Source organism: Tachysurus vachellii, chromosome 3 (genome assembly GCF_030014155.1).
Source record: "Tachysurus vachellii isolate PV-2020 chromosome 3, HZAU_Pvac_v1, whole genome shotgun sequence".
In the NCBI taxonomy this organism is placed as follows: domain Eukaryota; kingdom Metazoa; phylum Chordata; class Actinopteri; order Siluriformes; family Bagridae; genus Tachysurus; species Tachysurus vachellii.
The window spans coordinates 428,247-443,371 of record NC_083462.1 but is presented as its reverse complement, the minus strand read 5'-3'; the positions used below and the strand labels follow the sequence as shown (position 1 = coordinate 443,371).

The window sequence follows — 15,125 nt, the reverse complement described above, 5'->3', positions numbered from 1 at the left end:
CCTGTGGAGACCTTAAAGATGTGTCTGCAGGTCGTCGTTAAGATCAAAGGCTTTTCTTTAGTTTATTAAAACATTATAATATTTAAAGGGTACGAATCATTAAACATGGTGATTATTTAATATTAAAATCACTGTGTGTGTGCGTGCGTGTGTGTGTGTGTTTTTGTTATTAACAGTTTTGATGATGGAGATTTTGATGATGTGGAGGAGGATGAAGGTTTGGACGACCTGGAAAATGTGGAGGATGTAAGTTTTATTCTCAGTCCATCAGTTTAGTTATTATTACTAACAACCTGCAGTTCAGTGTAGACTCCTGTGTGTGTGTGTGTGTGTGTGTGTGTGTGTGTGTGTGTGTGTTTGTGTGTGTGTTTGTGTTTGTGTGTGTGTGTGTGTGTGTGTGTGTGTGTGTGTAGGAGGATCAGGAGAACGTACAGATTCTCCCAGCAGGAGAAGGACAGCAGGCCAATCAGAAGCGGATCACTACACCGTACATGACCAAATATGAGAGAGCCAGAGTGCTGGGGACCAGAGCACTACAGATTGCGTAGATACACACACATTCGCGCATGCACACACACACACACTTTAATAGGAACACCAGTGCACCTGCTCACTCATGTGATTATTTACGTTTACCTTTGTTGATGTGGTAGCCTAGTGCAGTGAGGTGTTGATTTACCAATCAGAAGGTTGTGAGTTCGAATCCCAGGTCCACCAAACTGACACTGAGCCCTTAACCCTCAATTGCTCAGGTGTATAAATGAGATAAAAATGTAAGTTCCTCTGTTTGCTAAATGCTTTATATGTTTTAACTGATTTAGTATTTGATGGTTAAAGGTCTCACTTTAGACTTTAATGGGATTTAAACTCGCATCCTTCTGATCAGTAACCTGATGATTTACACACTAAATCAAGGGCTGATGGAGTCACATCATAGATACTATACAGGTGTTCCGAATAAAGTGACCAGTGAGTGTGTCTGTTCTCTCACATTCACTCGACACACACCACCTCTCTGTGTTACTGTTAGAATATTAAGCCAGGGAGAGTTGAGTGACATCATTTCCTGTCCACACAGGATGTGTGCACCAGTGATGGTGGAGTTGGAGGGAGAAACGGACCCTCTGCAGATCGCCATGAAGGAGCTCAAGTAGGACACACACACACACACACACACACACACACACAGCTCGAGAGACACAGTATCATTTCTGTAATGTTATTATTATGGTGTGTGTGTGTGTGTGTGTGTGTGTGTGTGTGTGTGTGTGTGTGTGTGTGTGTGTGTGAGTGAGTGAGTGTAATAGATATTTTGATCTTCATTGTTTTTCTCTGCTGTTCACACTGCACCACATTGACAACTCCAACACTCTCCACCAGAGGGTACCATCACACACACACACACCATCTGCACTGTGGTTACTCACAAACCTTATATCCTGGTGTTTATGTAATATTTCTGTATTTATGTGCTGTGTATCTGTGGACAAACACAGTGTCTCTTCAAATGACTGTAATGTCAGTGCTGAATCTTCTTCCTGTGTGAGATGAGTTTGTATTAGAACTATAAAAGATTGTTGTGGTGTAGTGTGTAAGTGTGTGTTGTGTGTAAGTGTGTGTTGTGTGTAAGTGTGTGTAAGTGTGTGTTGTGTGTTGTGTGACTTACAGAGGCAGAAAAATCCCCATCATCATCCGGAGGTATCTGCCTGATGGGAGCTATGAGGACTGGGGCTGTGACGAGCTCATCATCACTGACTAACACACACACACACACACTCCTGTACAATGGTCTGTGTGCAGTGACTAACTCTCTCCACTAGAGGGAGTCTCCTTTTCGTTATTTAGTGACTTTTAGTTTGTTTTATTAACACAATAAATCTTTTTGTATAAAATATTTCCACTCATTATCTTTTATTTCTCTTGGTGAAGTCTGATGTTTTTACTAAAGCTCTAACGTCTCTGTTCTGACTTCAGACTCCAGACTGAGTGTAAAGATAAAGCTCCAGAATCTAGAGCTGACTTTTACAGACACATTTAGATCTGTTATTATTTAATGAAACTCTATTTGATCAGTAATCAGTGTTAAATGTATTGGAGTCATTTCCCTTCTGCTGTTAATGTTCTGATTTAAATCTGACTGTTTTGTGTCTGATGCAGTTTTTGATGTGGATTAATAACGACTCTGTGGATCTGTTTACATTTACATTTACATTTACACCATGTGACAGACCCCCTTATCCAGAGCGACGTACATAAGTGCTTAAATCTCTAACATTGAATACATTGATGCTGGCTCACTAAGTTACATACTTAAGATACCATGAGTTTAAAACATTTGTTCAAAGTTACAATGAAATTGTAAGTGTCAGAAAGTGAAGTGTTTGTTCTGGATCACTTCATTGTGGATGAAGTTGTAGATGTGACTGTGGTCATGAAGCCCAAACCTCCTTTATTTTATTATTGTGTTTAAACCTTCAGTCTGTATTTAAACCTTCAGTCTGTATTTAAACCTTCAGTCTGTATTTAAACCTTCAGTGTTCTGATACAGAAACACAAATGTCCTGATAACCATCGCTGCCATGTCACAGTCAGTCTGAAGGTCTGTTTTTTTCCTCACAGTAAAAATATTTATTCATTTTGTGAAATTTTAGATGTTCTGAACACTGATGCTGTGACTTACATGTTCTCATATAAAGAGATATTCTGTATATAGAAATAATTATTATGAACTCAGAGTGAGGTGAAGAAATGAAGCCTAATAATGTTCACTACCTTCTATCTCCTGCTCCTGGACCTTTATAAAGCTGCAGTCTCTCTCTCTCTCTCTCTCTCTCTGTCTCTCTCTCTGTCTCTCTCTCTCTCTCTCTCTCTCTCTCTGAATGCTGAATGGTTCTCTTTGTTTAGTGTAAAGTATCACAGCTGATTAAATGAAGGGAATTAGAAATCGGGCTTAGCCCCACACACACACACACACACACACAGAAACTTGTCTGCTGGAATGTGTGTATAAAGTGCATGAGGCTGTGGTGGTGTAACACTGCGACGTCTCTCACACAATCTGACTGTTACATCAAAAAAAAAACACGTCATCACACTATTCTGAAGTGTGTGTGTGTGTGTGTGTGTGTGTGACATAAAGACAGCAGTTTTATAGAAAATTGGACCGAGTTTTATTTAGTATGTGTCGTTAGTTTCTAATGAAACACATTAACAAAAATCAGAAAACAATTAACACAAAAAAGTAACTTAAAATAAAACGAAGGAATAAAACCAATAATATAAATAAACTCCACCTACTGTGTGTAGATTCTCTAACACTGTATAGTTTCTGTATAGTTTATATATAATCCTACAGAATATTGACCAATGAACACTAAAGTTAAAAATAGAAAAATGTAAAAGAAGAGAGTGAAAATATTAACAATGTGTCCATGAAATAAATCATCAGTGTGTGGATGCCCCGCCCACTGGATACAAGCTCCGCCCATCGTGTACAAGCTCCACCCCTCAGGAATTCTGACGGCTGTGTTTCTGTCCTTTATGAAACGTTATAATTTTTTAAAAATCTCTCACACATCTAAATGAGTGTGTGTGTGTGTGTGTGTGTGTGTGTGTGTGTGTGTGTGTTGTGAAGGCTGAAGGCACTGGAGGCTGGTGTATAAATGTGTTACAGTGTTGTATGACATTAACACGATGCTCCTCACACTGACATTAACATATTTACACTCAGTTCATCACCAACATGTGGCACAGCCGTCACCATGACGACAAAACATCCACAACAGGGATTACAACAACAACAACAAAGGAAAGGCCTCGTTTTGGTTAATAACAAAAAATGATTAGTTCATAATAATAATAATAATAATAATAATAATAATAATAACATGTTTAAAAGTTTAATGTTTAAATGTGCAGGTAAAAAATGTCCTTCAGAAACACTGACACTCAATTTCCATTCCATATGAGTGCTGAAAATGTCCTTTGTGTGTGTGTGTGTGTGTGTTTGGGCTAGGTTTTATCCTTGCCTTCCTGTGTGTGATTAGCCATATTCATAGTTAGACAAATATTCATCATCATCATCATGTTTGTTACAACTGTGTGTGTGTGTGTGTGTGTGTGTGTGTGTGTATTGCTAGTGGGCTATGAAACTTTTTTCCCATAACAGTTGTGATCTGTGTGTCTGAGACAAAAGCATTATTGTTACTCATCGTCATCATCATCATTATAAACTTTGTCATCATAATGTCTCATTCTCTTGTATGTGTGTGTCTGTGTGTGTGTTACGGCCGGGTCAGGGTGGTATAAACAGGCTGTTCCCAGTGGGTGGGGCTATTCCCAGGGGCAGGGTCAGTGATAGCAGTGTAAATAGGCCTCTGGGCGGAGCTCATGTAGGAGAAGGCGGAGTAAAGGCCTGATTGGCCAGAGTGTGTGTAATATGATCCGGATGCTTGGTGATCTCCGTATTCGGCAAATGGTGCCGCCCTTGAGGCCAAAGAGGGGAAGGCAGAGCCATAATGAGGCAGACTGAGAGGTGTGTATGTGACATGAGCTGATGCTCCACCCCCTGATGTGGAAGCCCCGCCCACAGAAGTATCAGCATTACCCGTGAAATGGGTCTCGCTCTTGATCTGTGGTTTCCCAGCTTCTGAGCTTAGCTGCTGCTTTGACAGCCAGTAGGAGTAAGGAGAAGGAGATGGGGCGGGGCAGGAGGCGGAGCCTGAGCCTGATGGGTGGTGCCCATTCGGAGGCAGGTACTGGTCAAACTCGTTGACATCAAACGGCTCCATGTTGGCCATCACATCATGGCTGATCTCACCAATGTCGACATTGACAAAATCCAGGTGAGGTTTTGAAGAAGAGGAAGAAGATGAGGAGGCGGAGCTTCCATCTGCCCCAACTCCCATCCCTCTGGCCCCACCCTCTCTCTTCCCCTCTCCTGATTTGCCACCCTGGAGCTCTGTTTTAGGAGTAGTGGGAGGGGTCGGAGGGCTGTGGCTGGAACCTGAACATGGAGAGGAGGAAAGATTTGGATGAGAGAAGATCAACAGAATCCTACAGAGTGTGTTCATGTGTGTAGTGTCTCACCTGCAGGGTGTGTGTGGTGTCCATCAGACAGAGGAGACCCAGCACCATGCCCCGCCTCCAGGTGGAGGCTCTTGTAATGTGATTGGCTGTGAGTGACATCACCTTCAGAGTGGGCGTCGCTGTCGGTGCTTGATCCCGGCTTCCCGTTCTTCCGTCTCCTGGGCTGGTATTTATACTCTGGATAATCTTTCTTATGCTGCTTCCTCAGACGCTCCGCCTCCTCGATGAACGGCCGCTTATCGTTCTCGTTCAGGAGTCTGCGACATACACACACACACACACACACACACACACACACACACACACACGTGATCCTTGGAGCAGGTGAGCGAGTAATAAATAAACACAACTTTCTGAAGATGTCCTTTCATAGCCCACTAGCAACACACACACACACACACACACACACACACACACACAGTTGTAACAAACATGATGATGATGACGAGTCCATTAGAGTCTCTGAGTTCCACATTAAACATGAAGATAAACCCTTATTACCCCCATTACAGCTCGACCTCTGACCCCACCAGGGGCAAAACACACAACAATTAACACACACAGCTGAAGAGCTTTAATACACGAACAATATTACTGTGTTACTGTGTTGTGGAGAACAGAGACAGACAGACAGAGAGACAGACAGAGAGATAGACAGAGAGACAGACAGACAGACAAAGATACAGACAGAGACAGACAGACAGAGACAGACAGACAGACAGACAGAGACAGACAGACAGACAGACAAAGATACAGACAGAGATAGACAGACAGACAGACAAAGATACAGACAGAGACAGACAGACAGACAGAGACAGACAGACAGACAGACAGAGACAGTCAGACAGACAGACAGACAAAGATACAGACAGAGACAGACAGACAGACAAAGACAGACAGACAGACAAAGATACAGACAGAGACAGACAGACAGAGATACAGACAGACAGACAGTGATACAGACAGACAGACAGACAGAGATACAGACAGACAGACAGACAGACAGACAGAGATACAGACAGACAGACAGACAGAGATACAGACAGACAGACAGACAGAGATACAGACAGACAGACAGAGAGAGACAGACAGAGACAGACAGACAGACAGAGACAGACAGACAGACAAAGATACAGACAGACAGACAGACAGACAGACAGACAGACAGAGATACAGACAGACAGACAGAGATACAGACAGACAGACAGACAGACAGACAGACAGACAGACAGAGATACAGACAGACAGACAGACAGGCAGAGATACAGACAGACAGAGATACAGAGACAGACATGTCTTCACCTCCACAGCTTGCCGAGTGTCTTGCTGAGTTCAGCGTTGTGTAGATGAGGGTACTGGTCAGCCAGTTTGCGGCGTGCAGCCTGAGCCCACACCATGAAGGCGTTCATGGGCCTCTTGACATGCGGCTTGCTCTTGCTGCCCGTGTTGACGCGCACTGGCATGGGCACCAGCGTCCAGTCGTACCCATTTAACACCTGACTGACTGCCTCACGGATGCCGATGGGGAAGCGCTCGTCATCATCGTCTGATTTTACTGACACTCCTGTGTGAGACAGTCCTGCCCCATCCTCCTCCACCCCGTCTCCTGACACCAGCTGAGAGTCTCCTGGGTGACCCGCCCGCCCCGGGGACACGGAGCCACCATCGTCCGACACTCCGGGACTCAGCTCCACCTCTGACAGACTCTGTTCTTCAGTCGACATCTTCTACACTCAGCAGGTGATCTGAGATGTTCACCACACTGATGACAAGTAAATCTCTCTGACCTCTGACCTCTGACCTTGTCCTCTGGAGAACAGTCTACTTCACTGGGAATATTTTAGCTCTGTTTGTAGCCTGAACTTTTATTAGGATGACGTGTCCATCCAGGTTCCTGATGTGGTTCTCCTGGTGCTGTGTGAAGGTTCAGCATTCAGCAGCTCACTCACACACCTACCAGGAAACACAGATCATTTGTTAGTGTTCAGTGTTCAGAGCAACGCTGAAGACTTCTGTAATGTTCTTATAGTGCTACAATTAACACTCATCCAGGAACCAACTGAATGCAGTGATGCTCTGTGTTTATAATCTGTTAATTATCAGTGAAATGTGAGCTGTACACCTCTCTGTTAATGAGCTGTTGCTATAGAAACCATAAGGATATGAATACGAGTGCATTAATATTAAACCTGTGTTACAGTCAGAGCTTCTGACCAATCAGAGTCCAGAACTCAGTGTATTAGTGTAGAGCAAATATAGTAAAGAAATAACAACAACATTTCTACATGGTGGCGTCGACCTGCCGCCTGTGTGTGTGTGTGTGTGTGTGTGTGTGTGTGTGTGTGTGTGTGTGTTTTATTCCAGGCTACTGTGTAAAGTTTAACAGTTATTTCAGGTTCCCAGGAGAGCATGAGCAGCACAGCACTCCACTTCATGATGGCTAGACTGGATAAACACACACACACACACACACACACACACACACACACACACTTACCACACCCGTTCAGCAGTGCTCAATCAGACATCTGTTCAAGAGTTTGACTGCTCAGTGTTTCCCAGTACACTCACATACACATGTAAACTACAAACTACACACACCCAAATACACACCCTAACACACACCCTAACACACACACTAACACACACACTAACACACACCCAAATACACACCCTAACACACACACCCAAATACACACCCTAACACACACCCAAATACACACCCTAACACACACCCAAATACACACACTAACACACACCCAAATACACACCCTAACACACACCCATATACACACCCTAACACACACCCAAATACACACCCTAACACACACCCTAACACACACTAACACACACCCAAATACACACCCTAACACACACCCTAACACACACCCAAATACACACACTAACACACACACTAACACACACACCCTAACACACACCCAAATACACACCCTAACACACACCCAAATACACACCCTAACACACACCCAAATACACACCCTAACACACACCCTAACACACACCCAAATACACACCGTAACACACACCCTAACACACACCCAAATACACACCCTAACACAAACCCTAACACACACACTAACACACACTCTAACACACACACTAACACACACCTAAATACACACCCTAACACACACTCTAACACACACCCTAACACACATTCTAACACACACGCTAACACACATCCTAACACACACCCTAACACACACTCTAACACATACCCTAACACACACCCTAACACACACTAACACATACCCTAACACACACACTAACAAATAGCCTAACACACACTCTAACACATACCTTAACACACACTAACACATACCCTAACACACACTAACACATACCCTAACACACACACTAACACATACCCTAACACACACTCTAACACATACCCTAACACACACTAACACATACCCTAACACACACTAACACATACCCTAACACACACTCTAACACATACCCTAACACACACTCTAACACACACCCTAACACACACTCTAACACACACTGTAAAACACACATTAACACACACTCTAACACACATTCTAACACACAAATTAACACACAATCTAACACACAAACACACATTCTAACACATTATCACACACTCTAATACACAACACACACCCTGACACACTCTCCAACACACACTCTAAAACACACTAACACACACTGTAACACACACCCTAACACACACCCTAACACACACCCAAATACACACTCTAAAACACACTAAAATACACATTCTAACACACACCCTAGAACACACCCGAATGCATACCCTAACACACACTTTAACACACACCCAATTACACAATCTAACACACTTTAACGCATACTCTAACACACACCCTAACACAAACATTATCACACACTCCAACAGACACCCTAACACACACTCTAACACACACCTAATTACACAATCTAACACACTCTAACGCACATTCTAACACACAACCTAACACACACTCTAACACACTTTAACACACTCTAACACATGTAATGCACACTCTAACACCCCTAACACACACTCTAATGCACACTCTAACACCCCTAACACACACTCTAACACACACCCTAACACACACTCTAAAACACTCTAACACACACCCTAACACACACATTATCACACACTCTAACACACACCCTAACACACACTCTAACACACTTTAACACACACTCTAACACACACCCTAACACACTCTAACACACACTCTAACACACTTTAACACACACCCTAACACACTTACATTATGAAAGGCTCACTGCTGAAGTTCACTATATCATTGTACACTCATTCGTATTCATTACACATTCATTAATATTCATTATACACTTATTAATATTCTTAATCACTCGATAGTTGAATATTTTATGACATAAACAAGCCTGCAGTGTGTTTAATGAGATGAGTAAAGTTAAACCAGGATTCCTGTCATTAATCAGTAACAAACACACACACACACACACACACAGGTGGAGCTGATCAGTAATTACAGCTGGAACAGTTCCTGCTCTCATCCAGTCACCATCTGTTACTGAGCACAAAGCTCACATTTCTGATGTCTACTGTTCAACACAGAGAGAGAGACAGAGAGAGAGAGAGAGAGAGAGAGAGAGAGAGAGAGAGAGAGAGAGAGAGCGAGAGAGAGAGATGAAGCTTGAGTCTCCCGTAAACAATTCTTTAATCACAGACAGTGGATCAGATTAAAATCATGACATCCAACACACACCACTTTTAATTAATCACATCAAAGCCTCTCACACACTCTCTCACTCACTCACTCTCTCACTCACTCACACTCTCTCTCCCACACTCTCTCTCTCAATCACTCACTCACTCACTCACTCACACTCTCTCTCCCACACTCTCTCACTCTATCTCACACACACTCTATCTCTCACTCTCTCACTCTCTCTCACACACACTTTCTCTCTCACACACTTTCTTACTCTCTCTCACACACTCTCTCTCTCACACTCACACTCTCTCTCTCACACTCTCTCTCTCACTCACACTCTCTCTCACACGCTCTCTTTCACTCTTTCACACACACTCTCTCTCTCACACACTCACACTCTATCTCTCACTCTCTCACTCTCTCTCACTCTCTCTCACACACACTCTCTCTCTCACACACTCTCTCTCACACACACACACTCTCTCTCACACGCTCTCTCTTTCACTCTCTCTCACACACACTCTCTCTCTCTCACTCACACACTCTCTCTCACTCACACACATCCGAAATCAGCATTAGTGTAAATTCTTCACTTGCTGTAATGACTAAACAGAACCTTTTGGGTTCCTCCAGAGAAACTGAAGAAGAGCCGGAGTTATTTTTAATATACCCTGAAGTGTGTCCTCTTAAATAACTAAAGGTTCCTAAAGGATTTCTCTTCTCTTTCTCTTTTCACATAGCAGCTCTATGTGGAACCTGTTTTAAAAGGAAATTCTTCAGGTTCTACACAGAACAGTTCTACAGTAGTTTTGTGTGATTTGGTTCTGTTCTTTTATTCAGATACCTGGCCGTGTTACTGAACCCTTACACTGCCAACAGGTCTGAGGTTCTCAGCAGAACCGCTGCAGTGTGGCATAAAGTGTTTAATGAACAGAACTGGATGTGAGGATGCATTGTACCTGTGAGAGTGTATTTATATTTCACTAAAGAATTAAAGTGGGCGTGGCCTCTAAATATAATCTGACCTATCTCAGGAGAACTCTGAAATTAATCTAATCTAATCTAATCTAATCTAATCAACCCACTATAGTACAGTGTCCAACTTCATAAAACTTAAGCTGTATTACACATGTATACACACACTTCTAAACACTGATACACACACCCCATACACAAACTCAGTGTGTGTGGACCAGGTCTCGCGTACACTCCTGTCCTCCCTCTACAGAACAGAGCTGCTCTTGTGCCTTCATAAACTTACACTCAGGTCTTTTTCCCCTCATCACACACATTTCCGCACAAAGCCGCCATTTTCCTCCAGTTTACAGCAGAAAGGGTCCGAGTGACGGATCACGTGATGAGACAATTTTTTTTTTCAAAAAATATTAAATACAATTGAACATTAAACACAGTGATTATGTGACAATTTGTTTTTACACAAGATTTGCATCCGTGTGTGTTTGTGTGTGTGTGTGTTTGTGTGTATGTATGTGTGCGTGTGTGTGTTTGTGTTTGTGTGTGCGTGTGTTTGTGTGTGTGTGATTATTTGTGTGTGTGTTTGTGTGTTTTTGTGTGTGTGTGCGTGTTTGTGTGTGTGTGTTTGTGTGTGTTTGTGTGTGTGCGTGTGTGTTTGTTTGTGTGTGTGTGTGTGTGTGTGTGCGTGTGTGTGTGTTTGTGTGTGTGTGTGTGTGTGTGTGTGTGCGCGCGCGTTCCATTGCCCCATTTGTCCCCGTTTATAGTCACGCACCGCTTAGCAATAATTTGCCCCTAATTCCCACATGCCGCCACACACACACACAAACACACACACACACACACACACACACACACACACACACACACACACACAGATTCTCAGAAGTAAAACCGCTTGAATTCGAAATGTTTAAATAACCTGAGTTTCCTGAGCTGCACATATACAGGTTATAAACATGTTATAAAGTGTCATTAACATTAGTATTAACACTGTATAACTTTGTATTCTGTCCCCGCGAGACATTCCACAGGACACACAGACAAAGTTTACATCAAGTTTGTTCTCCTTCACTGTGATTAAATGCGATTCGTCACAGTGTATAATGTGAGTTAGATCCAAACACTGAAATAGAATTATTATAAACACAATAAACATTAAACATAAAATATTCCGTTATTTCTAAATATTGTAAATATAAGTGATTAGCCAGAGACTCGGTGTAGGGGGCTGTAGAGGGCTCGGTGTAGAGGGAATGTCAGCTTTAGTAATGATCTATAACTTACACAACATTAATGAGCTTCAGTGCGTCAGTGAAGGCAGCAGGAAGATGTCAAATAAATGTATTTTTATTGCAGGAAAATTACAACTGATGGATTTTACACCAATTAGGTTGAATTATTTAAAAAATAATGCAGTTTAATAATAATATTAATAACAATAATAAATAAACAATCAAGTAAATAAATAAACAATAAATTCCCGACAGTTTCGATCTGAAAACTGCTCGAAGAAATATAAATATATATGTATTTAATTATTTATATTAAACTTTATATTTCAGTTGTCGATAAAAGTTTCTTTCTTTCTTCTTTCTTTTTTCTTAGTTATCTTTAATCTCTAATTATATAATAATAATAATAATAATAGTAATAATAATAATAATAATAATAATAATAATAATAATAATAATAATAATAATGTTTTTAGATTAAAACATATTATTAAAATAACACTCGGCGTGTAAAACATTATAAAATTATGAAATAAAGATTTTCTTACTTCTTGACGGCGCTGGTCCAGAATCGCGGCGTGCGCGCGCGTGCGTGTGCGTGCGTGTGTGCGTATGTGTGCTCTATTCTCCGCTCACGCACACACTCTCTCTCTCTCTCTATCTCTCTCTCACTCTCTCTCTATGCGGCTCGCGCTCCTGCGGCTGTCCGGGATGAATGGCTGCTCTGTGTCGCGAGCTCAAACTTAAAGAGCCCCGTTGTGTGAGGAGAGAGAGAGGGGGGAGAGAGGGGGGGGAGAGAGAGAGAGAGAGAGCGACAGGGTGGGAGAGAAGGAGAGAGAGAGGGGGAGAGAGAGAGGGGGGGGAGAGAAAGTAATGATGCTAAAAAAGTCAAGAAAAGAAAAAACAAGGAAAACGCGCACGCGCTGTTGACCTGTTGCTCAGCACAGCGCTGATTGGATGCTGCCGCTCCTCCCAGTAACCAATCACAATTCTTCATTTTGCTGAATAAGATGTAGTAAATGTGTTCAGTGTCGGGTTTTTAAACACACAAACATTCATCACCGCAGTTTTCATTCAAAATCCGATTGGGACGGAAAATAAACTAACGAATTGTACAGAGTGTGACGTCATGTCAATATGTCAATTAACACAAATCGCATAAATTTCACACTAAACTACACACAAAATACACACTAAACTACACACTAAAATACACACTAAACTACACACAAAATACACACTAAATTTCACACTAAACTACACACAAAATACACACTAAACTACACACAAAATACACACTCAACTACACACTAAATTTCACACTAAACTACACACAAAATACACACTAAACTACACACAAAATACACACTAAATTTCACACTAAACTACACACAAAATACACACTAAACTACACACAAAATACACACTAAACTACACACAAAATACACACTAAATTTCACACTAAACTACACACAAAATACACACTAAACTACACACTAAATTTCACACTAAACTACACACAAAATAGACACTAAACTACACACAAAATACACACTAAATTTCACACTAAACTACACACAAAATACACACTAAACTACACATTAAAATACACACTAAACTACACACAAAATACTCACTAAATTTCACACTAAACTACACACAAAATACACACTAAACTACACACAAAATACACACTAAACTACACACAAAATACTCACTAAATTTCACACTAAACTACACACAAAATACACACTAAACTACACACTAAAATACACACTAAACTACACACAAAATACTCACTAAATTTCACACTAAACTACACACAAAATACACACTAAAATAAACACTAAACTACACACAAAATACACACTAAATTTCACACTAAACTACACACAAAATACACACTAAACTACACACTAAAATACACACTAAACTACACACAAAATACTCACTAAATTTCACACTAAACTACACACAAAATATACACTAAACTACACACAAAATACACACTAAACTACACACAAAATACACACTAAATTTCACACTAAACTACACACAAAATACACACTAAACTACACACAAAATACACACTAAATTTCACACTAAACTACACACAAAATACACACTAAACTACACACAAAATACACACTAAACTACACACAAAATACTCACTAAATTTCACACTAAACTACACACAAAATACACACTAAACTACACACTAAATATTAAATCATATGTGTTTTAAAAAATAAATGATTTGATTTGATTAATATAATACAATAATAATACATCGATGAATCATTAGATTATTAAATTATTACATTATTAAATTATTACATTATTAAATCACCGATTTCTATTAATTCTCCTTATTGGTGTTAACTGCAGTGATGTTAATGACCTGGAGATTAATAAGAGCAGTAATAATACAGACTGAACATTTGTGTCTATAGACGTTTAGAATGATTATTAATCACCTCAGGAATAAAGCTCATTAACATTAATTAAACTTCTCACACTTTACACATGCTCAGTGTTAATAAGTGCCTTTACTCTAGGTGTAATATCATGTAATATCCGGTGTTAATTCTTCACGTGCACTTTTCTCTGTTAATTTTTTTTTTTATTTTAATAATGTTACAATTATATATGAAATTAGACAGTGCTTTATTTAACGAAATCATTTTTAATTTCCGTTCTAACTTTCGATCTTTATGTGCGTGTGTGTGTGTGTGTGTGTGTGTGTGTGTGTGTGTGTGTGTGTGTGTGTGTGTGTGTGTGTGTGTGTTGCAGAGTTTTAGTGCTATGAATCATGCTGATATTTTGTTGTCCCCTCGGAAAGGGGGAATAAAAACCAGACATTTGTCATAATAAAGAAGCGAGTGTTTTTTACCTGTCCGTTGTTACACGAGCTCATATTCAGTGTTTATTACCACAGTATCAACATGACGGCTGTGTTATTGTGTCTTTACCCAGGAATCATGTGAAAACTTTACTAGCAAACTAGCCGCTAACTAACACTAACTCACTGCTACCACTAATGTGTGTGTGTGTGTGTGTATGTATGTGTGTGTGTGTGTGTGTAATTAATTTTCGGTGATATGTTAATGATGCACTGCAGTAGGGT

The 15,125-nt window shown here is 40.8% G+C and overlaps 4 protein-coding genes across 4 annotated transcripts in view; 1 reads left to right on the top strand and 3 right to left on the bottom strand.

The window, feature by feature from the left end:
• The window catches only part of polr2f (RNA polymerase II, I and III subunit F), a 3,245-nt gene extending 1,351 nt beyond the window's left edge, over window positions 1-1,894 (top strand). Inside the window, exons 2-5 of the mRNA XM_060865233.1 lie at window positions 177-246; window positions 414-544; window positions 1,079-1,150; window positions 1,669-1,894. Coding sequence (XP_060721216.1) covers window positions 177-246; window positions 414-544; window positions 1,079-1,150; window positions 1,669-1,759 — 364 coding nt within the window. The 3' untranslated portion in view covers window positions 1,760-1,894. The remainder of the gene's footprint in view (window positions 1-176; window positions 247-413; window positions 545-1,078; window positions 1,151-1,668) is intronic.
• The window catches only part of LOC132842105 (GTPase IMAP family member 8), a 611,624-nt gene that overhangs the window by 180,497 nt on the left and 416,002 nt on the right, over window positions 1-15,125 (bottom strand). The window lies entirely within an intron of this gene.
• Window positions 1-15,125, bottom strand: part of LOC132842477 (uncharacterized) — a 301,251-nt gene that overhangs the window by 32,784 nt on the left and 253,342 nt on the right. The window lies entirely within an intron of this gene.
• sox10 (SRY-box transcription factor 10) lies at window positions 3,147-12,761 on the bottom strand. The gene is made up of 4 exons (XM_060865217.1): window positions 12,547-12,761; window positions 6,391-7,041; window positions 5,089-5,345; window positions 3,147-5,005 (listed from the first exon to the last, which is right to left on the bottom strand). The coding sequence occupies exons 2-4, from the start codon at window positions 6,810-6,812 to the stop codon at window positions 4,284-4,286; spliced, it is 1,401 nt and encodes a 466-aa protein (XP_060721200.1). The 5' UTR covers window positions 6,813-7,041; window positions 12,547-12,761; the 3' UTR covers window positions 3,147-4,283.